We start from the raw sequence: 21,723 nt of genomic DNA on the forward strand, positions 1-21,723 counted from the left end.
GTCAACACAATACACAGACACACATACTGACAATGGCGACCTATTGCACTACCCCTCATGGCCAACATTTAAAAAGTACATTTCATTACATTTGACTACATTTCATTTCATGTGAATGTTAAGAAGCTTAATGGACATAGGTAGGAATGAGTGCTTATAGCGGTTCAGCCTGCTCTTGGGAACCCTGAATCTTCTACCAGAAGGTAGGAGCTGGAATTCTGGGTGGAGTATGTGGGAGGGATCAGACACCATTTTGTTTGCCTGTCTGATAATGGACTGCTCGTATATGTTTTGGAGAGATGGGTGTTTTTTAACCCCCATCATTTTCATAGTAGTCTGTACCAGGCTAGCGATCTGTGACTTTGACTGCACTGTCAAGTTACCATACCAGGCAGTAATACCATACCTAATTAGACCCTCCAGAAAAACGCGGGCAAAAATCCTTGATTATAGGATTAAACATGCGGGGTTTTTATGTGATTTTATGCGGTGAAATTGCGGAAAGTTGCGAAATATGCTAAATATGCGTAAATATTTTTTTGTGGAAATATCTATATGTCTTATTTATTCTCTCTCACACACGACCTGCCACTAACGTTAAACCCATTTACTGTTCAATTAAACACATTCAATGTTTATTTATTGTAAAAGCAATTGGGCTATTTTAATCACACTCTCTCTCACACACACACACACACACACACACACACACACACACACACACACACACACACACACACACACACACACACACACACACACACACACACACACACACACACACACACACACACACACACACACACACACACACACACACACACACACACACACACACACACACACACACACACACACACACACACACACACACACACACACACACACACTTCTCCGCCTCATTCTGTTTTCATTTACTCGTTATCTGACCAGCTTCAATCTTGTAGGCTTCTCACCTCGTTTCTTGTAGCCCTCGAAAGGGTTTTGGAGGTTGATGCCTCGGTGAATGTGAGTTGTTTGGCTTTCTTGTCCGCAGCAGCAGAAAGCATTTTCGAATGTTTGAATGAATCAAAGTGGGTCGTCACCGTCGATGTTCTCTTATGCTCCAACACACAGTTGCACGGGGTGCAGAATAGTTTACCCCCACTTTCGTGCGAGACATCGGGGTACTGCTTTGCCCGGTCTTTAGCAGAAATGTTCGTCGGTAAATGAGATGGATTAGATTTTGTCATCTTGGTGTTTTCTCTCTCGTGTGAGCTCCACACGTTCACTCTACGGTGTTGTTTACCTTCTGTGATGCGCGAGCTGATGACGTCGCATCATCATCATCATCATCACTTCACGTCAAGACGAGTTCACTTTTTTCCCCCCCAACTTTGTGTGAAAAAATGCGGGGATTATGTGGCCTTTTAATAAATATGCGCCTTTTAAAAATCTGCGCCATTTTGCTGATTATGCAGTAAATTATGCGATCGCATAATCGCGTTTTTCTGGAGGGTCTAGCTAATGATGCTCTCCAACACTGCATGATAGAACAGTAACATGAACTTCTGGTCGACGCAGAAAGCCCGGAGTCGACGCAGAAAGTACAATCGCTGTTGAAGTCTAGAGCACAGACCTTGAACATGCGCCTTCCAGCTGAGTGTATTATCTAGATCAGTGGTTCTCAAACTTTTTTCAATAATGTACCCCCTTTGAAAAGAAAATTCAGCCAAGTACCCCCTGATCGGCGCAAAAACTATTTGTTAGGGGGAAAAAGCCTATAAAGAGGTACAGTACAGTGCTGCACCATCAGTGTCTGATTTATTAAAACAACAACCTTGTAACTGAGAAACACTTAAATGCTACATTTCAAATGTTTACAATCCATCACTAAATTCATAGCAAACCAATTTCAACATCATGCAATAACACTGAGACGACATTAGTTGCATTGAACTGATCTTTTTAATAAATTGTACTTACAATTTAGTGAAACATGGGCTTGAGCTTCACTGAGGATCTTTGTCATTCTGACAGGGAGGCAACCTGCAGTTATTACACTTCGCGTTTTGAAATATGTGTAACTCTAGTCTATTAATATAAAACCCACACTGCTCAAACTTTGTTACTTTTCCTAAAATTGGTATAAAATAAATCTCACCAACCCCCTGCAGTACTCCAACGTACCCCTAGGGGTCCGTGTACCCCATTTGAGAACCACTGATCTAGATGGACACCAAGGTACTTATAGGAGCTGACCTGAGTTATGGGTTCATTGTGGATAACCACGGGCCTAAGGTCACCCACTGCCTTTGGGTCCCACACCATCTCCTCAGTCTTCTTCACATTCAGCACTAGATGGTTAAAATCACACCACTGCACAAACCTCTCATTCAGAGTGATAAGCCGATGAACTGCTGCCTTTGTGCATTAAGCCAAGGATGGCTGTATCATCTGAGAATTTGTTGATATAATTCTCCGGGTGGATTCTCGTACAGTCGTTTGTGTACAGTGTGTAGAGGACCGGGGAGCTCACACAACCCTGGGGGGCTCCTGTACTGATGGTCCGGGGCTCTGAGAGGGCATTGTTGACCCTGACATGCTGAGTGCGATTGGTTAAAAACGAGAAATACCATTTCAAGATAAAAGGATTTATACTGATCTTTATCAGTTTTTGAAGCAAGATGTGAGGCTGCAGTGTGTTAAAATCCGGGCTGAAATCCACAAACAGTAGGCGTACATATGCCTTAGGGTCTTCCAGGTGTTTAGTGACCAGGTGTGTGATGCTATTTAGAGCATCGTCTGTGCCACGCCCTTGCTTGTAGGCAAACTGAAAAGGGTCTAAATGTACATCAACCTCTTTCTTTAGCAGCGGCACCATGATCCTCTCAAAACATTTCATGACAATGGATGTCAATGCAACAGACAATCATTGTTTACCTTTGGACAAGGTTTTTTGGGGACAGGTTTTATTATTGATTTTTTTCCAGAGGGTGGGGATGGTGTGAAGATCAACAGATTTTTGAAATATGGGACACCATGCTGATGTCAGTTCTTCTGCAAATGTCTTGAGAAGGAATGCAGAGATGCCATCTGGCCCTGTGGCCTTCTTAGTACAGGTGTGTTTAAAAAGTGATTGGACCTTTAAAGGGTCAATCACCACCCTTTCATCCTGGTCAGTAGCAGATTGTCTCTAAGATGTCTGTACATTCAGAGGAGAAGTCCTGGGTTTCAAAGCTCATGTAAAAGTCATTCAGTTCATTTGCTTTTTGCAGGTCATCAGAGGTACAGAGTTTTTTTAGCTGGAGTCATATTTGTGATGGCCTTCATAGTGTCCCAAAGTTCCTTGGAGTTCATTGTAGAAAAGTTCTGTTCAATAATGTCCTTATGTCTCCTTCTAGCTTCTCTGAGCATGTGGTTAAGCTCCTTTTGCACACATTCCAGTTGCGTTTTATCCCGGTTTTTAAAAGCTATATTTGTACGATTTATGCAGTTCTTAACCTCTTTAGTTATGTATGGTTTGTTGTTGGGGTACACAGTTATTTATTTCTGAGGAATCACATTGTCAACACAGAATTGTATATAGTCAGTTACCGTCTCAGTAGCATTATCCACGTCCATCTCATGAAAGATATTCCACTCAGTAGAGAGAAAACATCCTTTAAGAGACTCTATGCTGTCACTAGTCCAAACCTTTACCTACTTGGTCTGTGGTTTGCTTCGCTTGAGAACCGTTTTGTAGGTAGGTATTAGATGAACAGTGTTATGGTCCGAGTTCGAAAGCGGGGGTTTGGCTCTACCTGGAAGAAAGTACAAACAGAGAGGTGTGTGTGTGTGTGTGTGTGTGTGTGTGTGTGTGTGTGTGTGTGTGTGTGTGTGTGTGTGTGTGTGTGTGTGTGTGTGTGTGTGTGTGTGTGTGTGTGTGTGTGTGTGTGTGTGTGTGTGTGTGTGTGTGTGTGTGTGTGTGTGTGTGTGTGTGTGTGTGTGTGTGTGTGTGTGTGTGTAATTTTCCATTTTTAAATACTTATTTAATCTCAATGTAATCAGTCAGCCTCATTAACATTCATAAGAGATTTGAAAACAACAAAAGAACAGAAACAACACAACAGAATAAACAAGCGTAACAATCCTAAAAGAACTTAAGCTAAAATCTCCAAGTGGAATGCAAGACTCAAAGAAGAAAATGAATAGAGAGAGGAGAGGTGAGGTAGTTCGGAAGCTCCAACAGTAGATCCTTATAACTGAATAACATATGATGGATTATCTTCTTCACTGGAAGGAGTTCCAAAAAAACGTTTAATCTAGAGAACAACGATGAGTGTGAATATGTGCAGTATTTTAGAATATAAGTGGATGAGCTGTGCAGCTTTCAAAGAACAACCCTCACCGTTTGCTCCCTGTCTCTGCCAGCTGAAGCAGTCAGGGACCATGTGCCGGGGGCCCGCGGGGGCCTGTGACCTGCCTGAGTACTGCACTGGGGCCTCCCCCTACTGCCCCTCCAACGTGTACCTGCTGGACGGATCCTCCTGCCAGTACGGAGTGGCCTACTGCTACACCGGCATGTGCCTCACCCACCAGCAGCAGTGCCTGCAGCTGTGGGGCTACGGTGAGAACAGCCAATTACCACACAGCACTGACCCCCCCACTCAACTTTACAGGGATATACACCCCTCATAGTCTAGTTTCCATGAATGTGGACCCAGAAATGTTGAGTACCCCAAAGTTTATCTTAGAAATGTATAGTAGGGTCCACAGCACAGAAACTGTTGCATGCTATCCTGCATATGTTGGATAATTGGACACAAGGAGCATGACGGATTTGGGCTATTTGGAGTGATTTAAGGGGTTAATGAGGTACTAAACCCATTTCTGACATGTTCAAGATCAAAAATGTGAGTTGAAACCAGAAAGTGGCCACAATGGCCCCGGTGTGCTGATTTTGATGAATTTTGGACGCTGGATAATTTGTATTGGACAGCTTGTATTTTGTAATTGGTATACATAGAACCAGTTCAAAGTTGTAGGATATCTGAAGATCTGAACACAATTATTCTAACAATTCAGAACATGAACATTTTAATTTACAGACCAATACACTCTCAGTTGAACAGATAACAAAGGCAAGTATACCAGCTTCAATAATTGGCTAGTGATATGCTCCAAAAAGAGATAAATAAATCATAATATAATCAAACTGTTCAATAATTAGAGCACATGAGAAACCTCAACAGGGTTGAAAGATAATCACTCATGAGACTCTATGAGCGGGCAAACTATCAGATCAGTGTGAAGCCTGAAACACTCTGAAATCAGGGGTTCACCAACGGAGGTTCTGCTTTTATTTTGTTGAGTTAAACCACCTGGAGCCAGTTTCTGCTCACAGATTTCACAGCAGTAACACCTCACTGTATGTCAGAGTTTGTTATCACACTGAACAACAGCAGTTTGTCAAAATAAACACTTATCAAAGCTACAAGGATTAGCTCTTTTCCCTTTTCGACAGGAAGGCCGCATTGACAAGCATGACAGTGTTAGAACAGCAGCCAGACCGAGCACAACAGGAAGACATTTTGACATTAATGTGTATCATCCTATTTCATTGTACTGCATTATTTCAGTCCAAAATAAGCTTTTATTTATCATAGATTGTATTACTTTGGTAGGAATGTGGTAACTTATACAATCATTAATTATCCAGTTGAAATAAAATCAGTTGTGAAAAGTACATCATTTGATTATTTACTTACAACAGTTTCTTGTCAATTTGGACGTTTTTAGTTTGTGGTGCTGTTGAAGTTAATTGGCTTCTACAGAGATGTGTTTCTGTTATTCAGTCAGTTTAATGAAGACTAGCTCATCCACATTAATGTCACCGTGAGGGACTGCGTTTATTTTAGCTAGGTGTAGTATTCAAATGAAAACTGGCAGCTATGTGTTTAGCCTTAGTTGAACAACATCTGTGTGCTGTAGGAAGAAACTGCTATACACAACTCAAAAGCTGTCTCATGTAGAATAATAAATCATAAATGAGACTTTGTTGTTTTTAAGAAGTGAGATTTGGCAAACAGCTGGTGCAGACACTGAACACAGCGTCTAAAACTCCTGTCCTCATACCGGGGTTCCCATGTTTTAGCTCTGTTAATGCCACTGTGAGCTAAGCATGATTCCACATGTAGTGGATGAAACTGATTTGTCACAGATCTCTTATCTCTGACTGTAGCTGCAGGAGGGTTTAGACTGTTATCTTCACCATCACATCTGCAGTAGACGAGCAGCAGGATCTGTCCATCTGTTTGCAGGAGGTTAACATTATTGTCTGTCTAACATTGTTGACCTGGGTTAGTACAAGAGAGCCCAGAGGCCTGATGGGATATGTTGTGTTCCAGGAGCCCGCCCGGCCCATGATGCCTGCTTCGAAGATGTCAATGCAGCAGGGAACGCTTTTGGGAACTGTGGGAAAGATGAACATGGCAACTATATGAAGTGTCAGAGAAGGTAGGAGATGCTGTTTCCATACACACTTTCAATCTATGCAACAACAAACAACTGCTAAAGTAAGAATTCTAACCATTTTGAATGTATTCAAAGTATTGCAAAAAGGACATAGGTGGAAAAGACGGTGTAATTTATAATAGTGCATCGAAGGAAGATTTAACAAATGTAATATTTCCCCACTGTGGAAGGAATAAAGGCTTTCTGATTCTGAAATAAATGATGCCCTATATTTAGCATGTGACTAGAAAGTATTTCAATACACTGATTTTCACTGTCTGAGGTTCGTCGAGAGCTCTTTAACATTGTCATCCTCCCGCACCGCTCCGTTTTAACAGTTTGAGCTCAGATGTTGAATACCCGTAGCTGAATATCAGACTGACATGAATCAGGTGGACACAATCACCCCTGCCAGGTCACTTTTTGTCCATTGGCTGAGTCAATAGGCAACTAACATGTTGCCCTGATAACTTCATAAGGCCATATTCTGTGTTTCCAGGTTGTTTCCCTCCCAACAAGTGGTGCAAATGCTGCTTTATTGAAATGATGAAATGATGAGCCCTGCTGGTGTCTATCACAGTTGACTTTAATAATAATATTCCTCCTAACATACAGACCCTCACAGTCAGGCCCTCTGTTGTCTGTCGCGTGTCGTGGCCTCGTAGTTTCCCTGGCAGAGGGCCAGAGGTAATTAATGAAGCCAAATTAGCAATTTAGCTATGTAAATTAGGCTGTGGCTTAAAGTAGTCGCCCCCTCCTCGTATGATCCACTATGCCCAAATCCATTAGGAGTCCCGCAGGAGCCATTAGAGTGTTTTCTGGCCACAGTGAGTCAGAGAGCTGATTGGAAGATATGTAAATGCCCTGTTATTAAGACGGGAATAATCTACACAGAGCGTGCGTGCGTGCGTGCGTGTCCTTTTTTTTCTCAAGCTTAATATAATTGATTGTATTGTTTGCATCATAAAAAGTAAATAATCATAGACGACTGGATTTAATCTCAAGTTAATCAGCCTCATTAACATTTATAAGAGGCTTGAGAACAACAACAGCAAAACAGAAACAACACAACAGAATCAACAAGACTTAAAAACAGTAATGATCATAAAATAACTAATATAAAGCTTTAAAATCTCCCGGTGGAATGCGAGACTCAGGGGAAGATAATTAATAGAGTAAAATGAGAGAGGTGAGGTAGTTCGGAAGCTCCAACAGTAGATCTTTATAACTGAATAACATATTCATATATGGATTTCTCTTGTTGACTGTAAGGAGTTCCAACAAATCTTTTGAGACAGAGAACAATGATGAATGTGAATCTGGTCATGTGATACACAGGGATGAATGTCTGAAGTGAATATGGGGCAGCATGACAGAGCAGAATGTCTGCATTCTGAAGGACAAACATGAAGGTTGACTGCCCAAAATGTCTATGGTTGGAAGAGGACACGTTTTATACTGCATACAAGAACTTTCATTTTTTAGGCTCAAATGTTGAGTATGAATCTTGAATGACGATCTGCTGTCAGGTATTTGTATGGCTCACGAAGAGTGAGTGACATTTAAAGTTTTAATGGCAGGATAGTCAGTGGTAGAGTTGGAGAATACCAGTCTTTTCTCTATTAAAAACGAGTCTGTGATCATGGAGTTATAATTAGAAAGCATCGCAGGCAGACTGGATACGAAACAGTGCTGGAGTGCAGCCTGGGACATTTAATATTCTATCATCTGCAAAACAATGTTCATTCTAGTATTGATTAAGACAAAGAATCAATACTAGAATCAGAAATACATTCCATCATTTACAGACATCCAAGCAAGTTTATCTAGTTTCATTTTGAGTGAAAATTGTTAGCTCATTTGAATACTCTGACTGATCTCATTGGTTGCTATCCACAGCTAATTCCTGTGGGTAATGTAGCAATATTGGCTGACAACCACTAACAAATGATGTTATATATGCACGTAAGATTGAACTAACACCCAAAATATATTCCAAACATTTCTAATTGTCAACAAATCACAATAAAATGACCAAAACCAACCATTTATTTGTCTCTTCCATATCCTGTCTGGGGCTCTCAGATCAGAGCACATTCATTCCCAGTAAAAATGTAAATCTTTAAAAAAGCCTCACAAATGCTCAGAATCAGAAACAGGTTTATTGCCAAGTAGGTACACATACGAAGAACATTAAAGCATTAAGATATAGCAATATTTACATGAAATAAAGGTGAAATATAGATATCTTCCATGCTGCTGGAGCTGCTCTCTGTGTGACAGTAAGTGAACATTGAGCTCTGATGACCTGCTCTATAATTTAAAGGCTGAGTGTTTCTGTGTTATGTTCCTCTGCCCAGCGATGCGAAGTGCGGTAAGATCCAGTGCCACAGTGCTGCCAAGAAGCCCAAAGGCACCAACGCCGTCTCCATAGACACCACCATCAAGACGGACGGCATCGAGGTGAAGTGCCGCGGCACCTATGTCTACAGCACCCAGGACGGCCAGGGGGACCTGCCGGACCCCGGCCTCGTGATGACCGGCACCAAGTGTGGGGAGGGCAAGGTGGGTCCACAGGGCAAGGCTGGGGGGGGGGCTTTAACAATGTAATCCATCCAATTACAAGTTACCTGTAGAAAAATGTAATCAGTTACCTAATCCAAGCAACAAAATATAAAAGTTATGTAACCTGATTCCTTTCCGTTAGTTTTGGATTACCTCAATATCAAATTCAATGTAAATGAATCCAAGCGAAAATAAATATCAATAAGAAGTTTTTGCTAAAGTGTATTATGTAAGACAACAGAACAATGTGACATGAGAAAAGAAGAAACCAAGATATTAAGTATCACAAATGTGTCCTCTTACAGGATAGACCTACAGAATAGTATAGTTTACAAATTATGATTTAGTTTAATACATCAATTAAACAGTGTTTTTGTTTAATAAATGAGTTGTTCACCAACTGCATTTAGAAAAAGAGATTTCAAATAGGAGATGAAAGTACCCTAAATAAAACCCAAAAGAATATCAAGCAGTACGTCTACCTATAACATGTAAAAAAAAAAAAAAATGTAAAGTATTTGTAATGTTGTAAATAATCCTTCTTGTAATCCCCACTTTTAATTGTTACAGTATTCTGATTATGCCTTTGTTAAATGTAACTGTAAGGGAATACAATTAATGTATCCTGTAATCCCGTCACACGTAATCCGTTAAGCCCCTGTCACACTGTCCCGAAATTGACATCAGATGGACACACGAATATGGAATTGTGAATTTCACACGAAGATTGCCCCGAACTTGGTCAACAGCCAAGCAACAGCCGAAGCAAGTAGGATGCCTACAGAAGGCCACACGATGGCACCCGAACCACACACGAAAATATGGTCGTAGACTTTACTGATGATTGAGAATGTATCCAGACTCAACGTAAGAGCTTGTGCCTCTTCGGGGGGTGCTAACATTTAAACATACACTTTATTCTATCTAAATAAAACAGGAAGTTAACCTAAATTACATTTAAGACATACAACTGCTACGAAAGTAACAAAAACAATCTAATATCCTTTTCAGTTTCACAGAACACAAATTGGGTTATTTACATAATATGTTTACATGATTTTGTTGTGCAATAAATGCAATCTCGATGTCATCGTACTATAATACGATGGTTACACGGAGGCATTGCGAGGGCTTCACGCAGTCGTGTTGCCTTCCTAAGACAATCGGGAAGCTTCTTGTTTCCTTCGTATTATCTTCGTGAGGCGAAAAATGCCCGATGGCACCAATGTTCAGACAAAGATGACCGATTTGACAAGATGCCTTCACGCTGGCCTTACGAAGGGCAAAATGGATACACGAATTCAACACGAAAATGAACCTTCGGCAATTTTTTGGCATGCCAAAGATGTTGCCACCGCTCACGAAGTTGATGCCTGAGAAACTCCACCGGCGGTCATACGATGGCTTAAGATGCCCTCACGAATGGCCCGATGTTGTTACGATCAGAGCCGAATTTGAACATTTCCTTTATCGTGTTTCAATCTGGTGTCAATTTCGGGACAGTGTGACAGGGGCTTTACAATCAAAGCCTAGGTTTAAGGGACCTTATATAAGAGTCTGTCAATAAACAGATTTACCTTGTACCTATATTTCATCTTCATATTTAGTCATTAATATGCCATAGTTGCTTAATTGAATAGTGAAACCCTTTTACATGAGCAGTGAATCAGATCACAGCCTGTTGTTGTGAGTGAGCAGAGTATTCCCAGTTCCACAGCATGGAATGACCACCGGGTTAACAGGGTCTTTTGATCAATACCAACACTTGACTCAACAATTACTGTGTGTGGCCCCTTGCCAAGAGCTTGAACACCTGCCAGGTCCTGATAACTGGCCCTCAACTGAAGAGAGAGGAGTGAGGAGAGGAGACTGGAGGCACTGAGCAACTAAGGCTCGAAGAGTTTATGATGAGTCTTACAACGAAAGAACAAAAGCAAGAGTGTTTCTGCTCTATTATCTGCACTGGTTCACATTTTGTATGACCTTTTATCATGTTTTCTGGCTTATAACAGTGGTCATGTTTGTAAAGGTTACCATAGCCCAAGGATCAGGAGACAGTCAGACAAAAGTTCCTGATATAGTGACTGGATATAGTGACTTGATATAGTGACTCGATATATAGTGACTCGATATACTGTAGTGATTAGATATAGTGACTGGATATAGTGACTGGATATACTGTAATGACTGGATATACTGTACACTGTCAAATATTACCATGATTTCACAATATTTAGCTGTAATATTTTACAATAAATTACTGTTTTTCCACTTTACAGTCTTTACCTGTAATGTTCACAATATAACACTGTAATTTAGAATTTCACAGTGAAATCAATACAGGCACAGTTAATTACTGTGAATGTACAGGATAAATGATTACCAGGATTTCACAACATGTTACTGTATTATTTCATAGTAAAATACTGTATTCAGACCATCCTCTGTGATAACATAACAAATTAAGTGATTTTCTTGCTTTTATTGCTCTTACTTGGCTTTAAATACTAATTTCTTTCTTTGGTGCAGGTTTTACTTAAATTGAAAGGGGCACCGCTGCATGTGCCTTAAAATAAATGAGGCAACATATTCATCTATGTAAAATTGTTGTCTTGGCTTAGTGTTTTCAGGTGCATCCTGGGCATTAATCCTGAGACGGACTCGAAAGCCAAAAAGAGACATGGCAATTTAAACCCCCATGTCAGCACATTCTTCAGAAAAATGGTTGACTTTGAGTGGATGTCTGTGTAGACATGTGTTAAGTGCTCCCCTCCTTGTTTTCTGTTTCCCTGGCTCCGCCTCTGCCCAGGTGCACCTGGTCTGCCCCTGGCTCCGCCTCTGCCCAGGTGCACCTGGTCTGCCCCTGGCTGGCCCAGGTGTTCCAAATTCCACTCAGCCGTGTGTATATATAAAGAGAAGCTGGAGGAGAAGGATGTCTCGCCTATCCTAACGCTGGAGACACTGTCCTTAGAATACCTCTTTGCCATTCTGTGCTGTAGGCCATATTTTTGCAGATGTGTTTATGTTTAGCCTGGAGGACCTGGTAGTCCAGTTTTCGCGGCTTTATTTTGTTTCTCATAGGGTTTATATTTGATTTTTGGTTAGGCGGGGGAGTTCTGGGTCCTACGGCCCGTGGTGTGGCTGGCTCGGGTTCCCTCCTTCTGTTTGTTCCTTTTGGCCAGTCCTCCAGACCTCTTTTTGTTTCCCATTTCGCTTGTGTGAGCAAACGGCTGATTATCAATAAATGCTCGTTACCAAGTACCGGTTATTGCGTGTATTCTTTCATGTTGCGGGTCTCAGCACGAGCCACTACCGCGGAGTAGAGGTTGGGGCCGTAACAACATTTCCAAGACATTGCGAAATGTACTTTGCACTTCAATGGAGTAATACAAAGTTAAAATGGGCATTTTCTTTGTTTTTCTTTGTTGATTGAGCTGATTGAATTGTGTAGTTATGGTACAATCCCAGTCAAATTTACAATATATTATCGTATTATTTAGATTTGTATATTTACAGTAAATTACTGGCTACTGTGTTGCATTACTTCTACAGTAATAGTGTGAACATACAGGTAATTACTGTAATTTATGTACAGCAAGGTACCATAATACCACAGCTCTGTACTGCTATATCACAGTAATTCCATGGGCATGGCAACTGTAAAGTCACAGTTTAGTTGTACTTTTATTCTAATTAACTGTAAAATATATACAGTAAATTACTGTGAAATATTTACAGTACATTACTGTGAAATCCATGCAACTAGTAGCCAGTAATTTACTGTAATTTTACAGCCAAACATTTTACAGTGTAGTGACTGGATATACTGTAGTGACTAGATATAGTGACTGGATATATTGATTTGATATACTGACTAAATATAGTGACTGGATATACTGTAATGACTAGATATAGTGACTGGATATACTGTAATGACTAAATATAGTGACTGGATATACTGTAATGACTAGATATAGTGACTGGATATGCTGTAGTGACTAGATATACTGACTGGATATACTGTAGTGGCTAGATATAGTGACTGGATATACTGTAGTGACTAGATATACTGACTGGATATACTGTAGTGGCTAGATATAGTGACTGGATATACTGTAGTGACTAGATATACTGACTGGATATACTGTAGTGGCTAGATCTAGTGACTGGATATAGTGACTGGATATACTGTAGTGACTAGATATACTGACTGGATATACTGTAGTGGCTAGATATAGTGACTGGATATACTGTAGTGACTAGATATAGTGACTGGATATAGTGACTGGATATACTGTAGTGACTGGATATAGTGACTGGATACGGCATTTTTTGCACGTCTGTCCGTCCTGGGAGAGGGATCCCTCCTCTGTTGCTCTCCCTGAGGTTTCTCCCATGTTCCCCTTTAAACTGTGGGGTTTTCTCTGGAAGTTTTTCCTTGTACGATGTGAGGGTCTAAGGACAGAGGGTGTCATACTGATATTCTGTACACACTGTGAAGACCACTGAGACAAATGTAACATTTGTGATATTGGGCTATATAAATAAACATTGATTGATTGATTGATTGATATACATACTGTAGTGACTGGATATAGTAACTGGATAAAGTGACTGGATATAATGACTGGATATATTGACTTGATAAAGTGACTTGATATAGTGACTGGATATAGTGACTTGATATAGTGACTTGATATAGTGACTCGATATAGTGACTGGATATACTGTAGTGACTAAATATAGTGACTGGATATAGTGACTGGATATACTGTAGTGACTAAATATAGTGGCTAGATATAGTGACTGGATATAGTGACTTGATAAAGTGACTGGATATAGTGACTTGATATAGTGACTGGATATAGTGGCTTGATATAGTGACTGGATATAGTGACTTGATATAGTGGTTTACTTGCATGAAAGTGTATGTACCTGCATGATGTTCACTGTCACTGTGGCAATTATTCCAGGTTAGCATACTAAGACTATAATCAAATCTTTTGTCATTTACCGCTTTGTGTTATTATCAAAGGGCTGTAAAAAAACCCTTCAGGCCTGCCCTTTGCCGGTTGAAATGACAAACCGTGACTGAGATTTATGTTAATATGGCTCTGGGGCTGATGAATGGAGAGGTGTGTTAAAGTGGCCCTATTATGCTTTTTGGGATTCTCTCTCCTATATGGTCTGCAACGGCTACAATTCCTGTGTCCCCTCCAGAGGGAGTTTCTCTCCCACACAATCTCTCTTTTTTTCTGTTACCTGTGTTCCAATTTCTATTAGTCAATTATTCCGTAAGCATAGTTAAATAATTTGTGTTTTATATAAGCCCAATTCATACCAAAATGAATGTGACCCAGCAGGTCTGTTCTTTCAGGTGTTTGTTTCTGGCACTGATTTGGTTTGCAAAGTCAGATGGAGATGGAATAATAAATTCCAAGTTAACTCACATACAGAAACACAAAAAAGTCATACAAAATGAGGGCTGAATTATGCATGGGATGCATACACAAACACACACCAGAGCGAGGGGTTTCTGCAGTCCCCTCCATCCACCAATACATTTGATTTCTCTGACTATATTGCTTTCCCTCCGCATTACATTCCAGCCACTTGAATTCCATTTCAGCTATTGTGCGGGCGCTGAGAGGACTGAATGGTGCTGCATGAGTAATATATTATAAATAGGCAGCAGAGAATAATGTCTGCCATGATGAGTTTTGAGTCATCCTATGGAACGGTCCATTTCTCAGCAGTAAATGCATACATAGCACTAAGCTGCTGTTTCCAATCACAATGTCACACATTCACCTACACTAAATGAATCCCTGAGCAAACAATGGTGAGGCAACAACAGGTTACACTAGCAGATACACTACTAATGCAAATACTGTTATTAGTGCTAATGCTGCATCTCAGTGAAAAGTGCTGCATAATGACCTGCAGTTTGCAAGAAAAGCTAGAACCCAAACCTTGTAAAAAAAGGAAAATGTGCATATGTTTTTCTTCTTTCTGAGATTGAGATAAGAAGATTGACAGGTAAACAAAATCCACCAAACAAGTGATACAGGTTGTAGATACAAATTTGCCACATTTAAAACATTGCATCAAACATAACAAACAAATGTAAAAAACTTCATTTATTGGGACTGCAAATATTTAAAATATAAAATAATGTGCAGTCAATCAACCCTCCAATATTTCCAGAAAGTAGATATACCTTATAAAAGTCCCTCTGGAGGAAAAGGTTTGTGTTGAGCAGGAAATGAATAAAACATCAGAAAAAAAGCATGAATTATTTCTGTGAATTTGCTAACCTACAATTTAGCTCTTGTAAATACTATTTTAGATTTCTAAATGTGCATTTAATTAGGCGAAGGGTGCATATTGTCTTGTTAATGACTACAACAACAAAAAAGTGATGTATTTGACTTCACAGGAGTGAATGTGTTTATGTCATTGTCATACATGTAAAACTTATTTCCTTGCAGCACAAGGTGTTTTATCAGAGATGGTGTATTTTCAGCACCCTCTATTATCGATGTTTTGATTCCTCTATGACGCTTTCTCTTCACAATGCTGACATGCAAAAACAAATAGCCTCATCCCCTTGCCATCCTGACAGAGTCTCTGACCTCAGATCAGTGTCACCCCTCACACCACTAAACTCTGATTGTACCCATAACAAGTCCCTCTTAACATCTGAAAAGCAAGGCAACTAGCTCCTTCTGAAACAAAACACCACTCCAGCATTGATGCAAATGGTTTATTGAAATGAGTGTTGTAAGTAGAGACCAAATGTGTTTGGCAAAGGCAGATCAATAAACATCATTTCAAGCTGCACAAGACGATCTATACAAGAAGTGATTTTGGAAGCGATTTCAAAACAGGATACTGTTGCTACTTGGCCAATCTCTTCAGGCAGTCAGGTTGTTCCAAAGCCAGGTAGAAGGCAGATCACAGTGTGTGAGTGTGTGTCCGAGTGTGCATTGTAATCTCTAACACAGCATGTGATCTCTCTGCTTGTGTTTCCACAGGTGTGCAGAGACCGCCGATGCCAAAATGCCTCTTTTACCGAGCTGGAGACTTGCATCACACGCTGTCACGGAAAAGGGGTAGGCACACACACACACACACACACACACACACACACACACACACACACACACACACACACACACGCACACACACACACAAACACTCAAGCATATGGAGCCGTGCAACAGACTCAACTCACTTGGCTGCCAGGCCTAGCTCCCTAATCTTATTGTCACACTGTGTCCTTGGGCGAAGGTAGAGTTTTGCAGCGCTGTCACTGAGAGGCTGTCGTAAACGGCAGGAAAATAGATGGCTGGAATACAACAGCAGCTGAAGTGATGAACTATTCATCGGAGCAGTACAACAAAGCCTGAGGCAGATAGCGAGAAATCATACATAGTTTATAAGTCAGCAACCAAGCTCCGGAGTGGAGTGTTTGGGGCTTAAACACTTGTTATTCAGAGAGAAGATGGTGATGCAGATAGGTGTTATTTATCAGGAAACTCTGATTTTGACCTTCAAAGTAGTTATTGAACAGTGAGGTTTAATTACATGGTGTGGATACTTTGAATTGGCTGTTCAAGGAACCCCATCTAACATAGACTAAAGCCTATGTGTGCATTTCATGAGTTTTCAAAGGATAGGCAGGTATAAAACATGGATAGATTTATCAGAATGAGGATTCCTTTATTCGTCCACAAATTGGAATATACAGTACATTGTTACAACAAAGTATAGAAAGAGACGGAAAAAAGTACAATGGATGGACAGATGGATGCCTTAAATATGAAGCATGTGTGTGTAGCAGTAAAGATGAAATCATCCCTGCTAAAGGACACCAAATGACATTCAGATGTTCAGGTTGATCAGATCATGTGTTATAGATTAAATGTTATACTATACACACACACATCGTACTGAATTACTAGTTGATCAGTTACCCTTGACAATAGATCTTAGAAGCAAAATGAAACGCTGAGCCGGTCTCAGATTTACCTTTTCATTTTTCTGTCTCTGTTTCCGCTTGGCTCAGGACACAAACAGCAGTGTAATGCAATATGGCAGTTGCCATTGTTCCAGCACCACGGTGTTTCTGATAGCTGAGGGCTTTCAGACCAGAGCTGCTGACGTGCTTTTGTCTGCAGTGTAATATTTGCACAGCCAAAGGAAAATAAATCCTGTTTTTTTTTTCATTCAGAATTGAACAATTGACTGTTATCCCCCCAGGTCCTCTGTCTTGTTATTCCAAGCCTTACTCCAGTTTGAATACATGTGGAAACTTTGGGTTTTCAGTTGTATGCTGTATTACAGATTCATTACAAGTTACAAATTCAAAGTTAAGCCTCTCTGCCATCATCATATCTAAAGCGTTAAAGTCCCACTAAGATCCCTCATGGATATTTTAAAATGTGTTAAATCTAGTATTGAGAGAAAGACAACAGGACTCTGGAGTTACATCAGAACTCCTCCTGCCTCTGAGCTGGCAGGCTGTGGTTCCTCACTGACAGCTGGTGTCCGTTAGAGATATGATGGGGTATAAGCATATTAAAGTGGTGTGCCGTCATCTTTCCATTAAAAGGATGTCGATTCGATCGCAGCCTCCCAGGCCTTACAGTCAACATGTCAATCTATCCTTGGGCAAGATACTGAACCCCGAGTTGGTCCCGATGGCATGGCTAACGGTATATGAATGTCTTGTTTGAAAGTTAGCTTCCCTGAGCAAGTGACACATTGCTCTGTGTGAATGGATGAATGATGACTTGTAAATGTAAAGCGCGTTGAGGGGTCGTAAAGACTGGATAAAGTGCTATAAGTACTGTCAATGTACCATTTAGTTACACTGCTCCAGGGTCAGAGACTGTCAGGTTATAAACTCGATCTAGTGGATTATAAATTGCTTCACCACAGATACGTGATTTGCAGACAGTTATGAGACAGCAGTATAGATACAAATTGTGCTTCTTATCATTGTTTCATTCGGTTAGCAACCATGCCACCTAGCTTACTAGCTATCAGTTATGACATTTGGAGAGCTATCAGCCTTTTTCATCGTATAACTTATATACTTCATATCTAATTTCCAAGTGTCCCAGTAAGCTGTAGCAGTGAGTCTACATGCACTACAACACAGGCTGGAATACAGCTATCTAATACACCTGTGCTTTTCCTAATATTACATGGCCATTGTCCATTAGCGTTAGCGTTCCCCTGTTGGCTAGCGTTTTTAGCTGTAGCTAAAGTAGCCGTGGCTTCTAGCACCGTCTTTTTTTCCCAGCTTGCAGATACAGTTTTCTATCAAACCTTGGCTAAAAACATGTGTTTTTTACTTTCTAAGCAACAGGCTAACCAGGCAGTTTATTTGATTATGATTTAGACTTTTAGGATAGAAAAGAAAAACACAATATAGGCCTATATCCTGTCCTCCTTTAATCCTCTTGCTCTCTTTCTTCACTATGTTGTTGTATGCTGTTTGACCCTTTGTTGTTCTCTCCTGTCAGTGTAACATCAGATGGATAATGGAAGTGGCTTTGAGTCAGGATTATTCTAAATAGACCATTTTGCCTTCCCCCAGTTTAGGGTCCCGTGCTCCTGCGTTTTGTAATTTAGCATTATCATATGATTAATCATGATCCTCGGGCTTTGGGAGTGCACTGGATATCCATACAAATAAAGGTGGAAAATGAGCAGGGAAGTAGAGTATTGCTCACCTCTGAAAGTTCAACTGGTTAGCATCTATTTAACAAATTCTCAATAAAGAAAGACAAAACATATTCTTACTCCGACAGATTAAGTTATTTATCAATGATGTGTATAAATCAAGGTCATGGCATTTTATTTCATAAAGGTTTACCTTTCATGTATGAATATTACTGACAAAACTGCTTTTCAAAAACTGAAAAAGCTTATATTCACAAAGAAACACCCGCCAGGCAGGGCCGGCCCTTGGCATAGGCAGTATAGGCGAATGCTAAGGGCGCATCAATCAAAAATATATATTCTTTTTATTTCATAACAACACAATTTCACGATTTTGGATCAACAAAGTACATCTTATTATCTTATACTAACAGAACTACGCCTATATTGCGTACAGCGTCCATAAACTATGGCGCACCCCCCCCCCCCCCCCCCCCCCCCAAAATCAAGTGGAATTGCCCCAGCTCCAGTAACAACCAGAGGTTTATGTGAAATAGTTTTTTTTTTTAAATAATGGTTTTAGTGTGCAATTATAGGTTTTAATTTTTGTATTTGTGTTAATTTAAAATTAATCAAACTCCCAAACAACGTATACAGCTTTTATTAACATTGGAATTTACTGTGTAAGCGGCCCGCGGGGGGAGAGCTTTAGAGAGCTCTCTTCTGAAAGACTGAGAGGCTCTGATAACCTCAGCTCAGTGAGGTAAAGGCACACCTTTATATGATCATTATAGTTATAAACAAATAAGAGAATAGATTTTTCATCTATTCTCTCATAGTATAAAATACTATATGACAGTAAAAAAAACAGTTTGAAAGGGGAGTGATTTGTAAAGTATCCATAAATAAAAAGAAAATCTGCTTACAGTTCTGTTTCATCTGGGTGTTGAGAGAGGTATCCATAGATCTCCTAATGTTGCTCTCAAAGTGCACCAGATTGATGCTTTTAACTTCAATATTTAAAAAAAGAAAATCTTCTCGGGGGAGCATGCCCCCCCCTAGAGGATGTTAGGTCCCCCCCCCCCCCCCCCACTTAAATCATGTTCAAATGGATAGGATACTAAATACATTTGCACACATCTTGTGTCCATATCTTTCTGTTTTGGTGGTCATGCCACAATCGTGCACGTGCATGCATGCGCGAGTCATAGTGAGTGTCTGCATTTTGGGGGGGGGGGGCGCTAGCTAAAATCTTGCCTTGGGCAGCAAATTGGTCAGGGCCGGCCTCCTAAAGTTAAAGAGGTACCAGAAATAGTGAACAACTGTGCCCCCTCCATGTCGACCTAGTGCTAATGGGTTAAATGGGCATGTTAATCACTGATAGGATAATTACATATTGATGAAGTCGGAGCATGGCAGTGTTTTCTTGGCGGTGGGGAATAAGACAAGATGATTGAAGATAATAATCAAGTTTTAAATGCTAGCCTCTACATAAAAAGTTTATTTTCACAAGTTTGAGACAAGTTCATTACAATCCCTTCAAGGTGGTTTGAATATGGGGAAGTAAAGGGAGGTTTTTATTTCGACTTATGCAACGTTTTGACACAAAGGTGGCAGCTTACTGGTCATTACTCCAAAATCTGGTGTGGTGAAATTACTAGCTTTATTTATTTACTGATTTATGTATGTATTTATTTGTTCATTCATTTCTTTATAGATGTGGAAAAAGGTTGAACCTTATGCTTCAACAAGTTAGCTATATTGTTATATCATCCACCAAAAGGTATTTTATATATAATATTACGCTTAACAGTACTGAAATTATACAATTACTCTTTTGGCCTATTGCACACACACACTAGCCGTGTTTTTATGAAAAGTTGTGTTGCATGTAACACCCACCAAGGGTTAATTGGAGCCCTATTAACCTATTTTATTTTACACTTTGCAATATGTGTATATTCTTTGTGTGTATTTCACGTTGCCTTTAAGTACTCAATGCATGTAGTCCACACAGCAGTGCCATTATGTGTCTTTCATTGATTAGAATCAACACAAAAACAAATGTTGATACAGATATATATAACAGATATATATATATATATATATATACGGTATATATGTGTAGGACGCACTTTTATTTAAGAGGGTCCACTTCAGTTCATATATGCTTTAGTGGAGTATGATACTAAACAAATGAATCCAAATGAACTCAATGAACCTGGTGCCTTTAGGGTCGCTGTTGGTTTGGGTCTCAGGGCAGTTGAACAGTATTACCCATTTAAGCAGTCAGAAACCAAAAATACATACAAATGTAAACTGTACATAGATGATGGAAGCACACAGCTGTGGGATATCATTGCCTGTTATGTCAGTGTTCTGCTCCATTTTAGGGGAATATGTAAAGGTGTATGAAGGGAAATCCCATTAGAACACATGCAGTAACCTGTAGCAACCAATAAATGAGTGCTTCTAATTTGATTATACATACAAGATTATACTGAGACCGAACAGCAAATCACATGAACTGTTGCATTTGTGTGTGTATGCATAGGTGTGTAACAGTAATGGGAACTGCCACTGTAATCGCGGGTGGGCCCCCCCCTTCTGTGAGAAGCCAGGACTGGGCGGCAGCGTGGACAGTGGACCTGTTCAGTATGACAGTAAGTGCTGACACACACACGGGTAATTGTGTATCATAATACAGGTTTTCCCTCCACGATACTGTTATGAGATTATTTTCTAAAACATGGCCTCTTCCCTGACACAGCAGAACAACAGCATCATGTTTAATCCTCCTCTGTTGGGGGTGTGCGGGACCCAGAGCTCTGTTCCCAAACTGTTGTTCCCCCAGCAAGTCCAGACTACTGAATTAATGACAGGACAGGCAGACGATGCAGATTACTATTACTATCAGAAATTCTGTTCTACACACTGGGGATGTGGAGTTTGAAAGACATCAGGGTTTATCGGGAAAACGAGAAGGAAAATGGCCTTTCAATTGACTTG

At 40.2% G+C, this 21,723-nt stretch overlaps 1 protein-coding gene across 1 annotated transcript in view; it reads left to right on the forward strand.

Moving 5' to 3' along the window:
- adam19a (ADAM metallopeptidase domain 19a) overlaps positions 1–21,723 on the forward strand; it is a gene marked incomplete at its 5' end in the record, with an annotated part of 147,455 nt that overhangs the window by 108,824 nt on the left and 16,908 nt on the right. Inside the window, 5 exon segments of the mRNA XM_034236632.1 lie at positions 4,393–4,588; positions 6,369–6,477; positions 8,835–9,039; positions 16,077–16,154; positions 21,269–21,377. Of these exon segments, the coding sequence (XP_034092523.1) occupies positions 4,393–4,588; positions 6,369–6,477; positions 8,835–9,039; positions 16,077–16,154; positions 21,269–21,377 (697 nt within the window).

This window comes from Gymnodraco acuticeps, unplaced genomic scaffold, assembly GCF_902827175.1.
Source record: "Gymnodraco acuticeps unplaced genomic scaffold, fGymAcu1.1, whole genome shotgun sequence".
NCBI lineage: Eukaryota > Metazoa > Chordata > Actinopteri > Perciformes > Bathydraconidae > Gymnodraco > Gymnodraco acuticeps.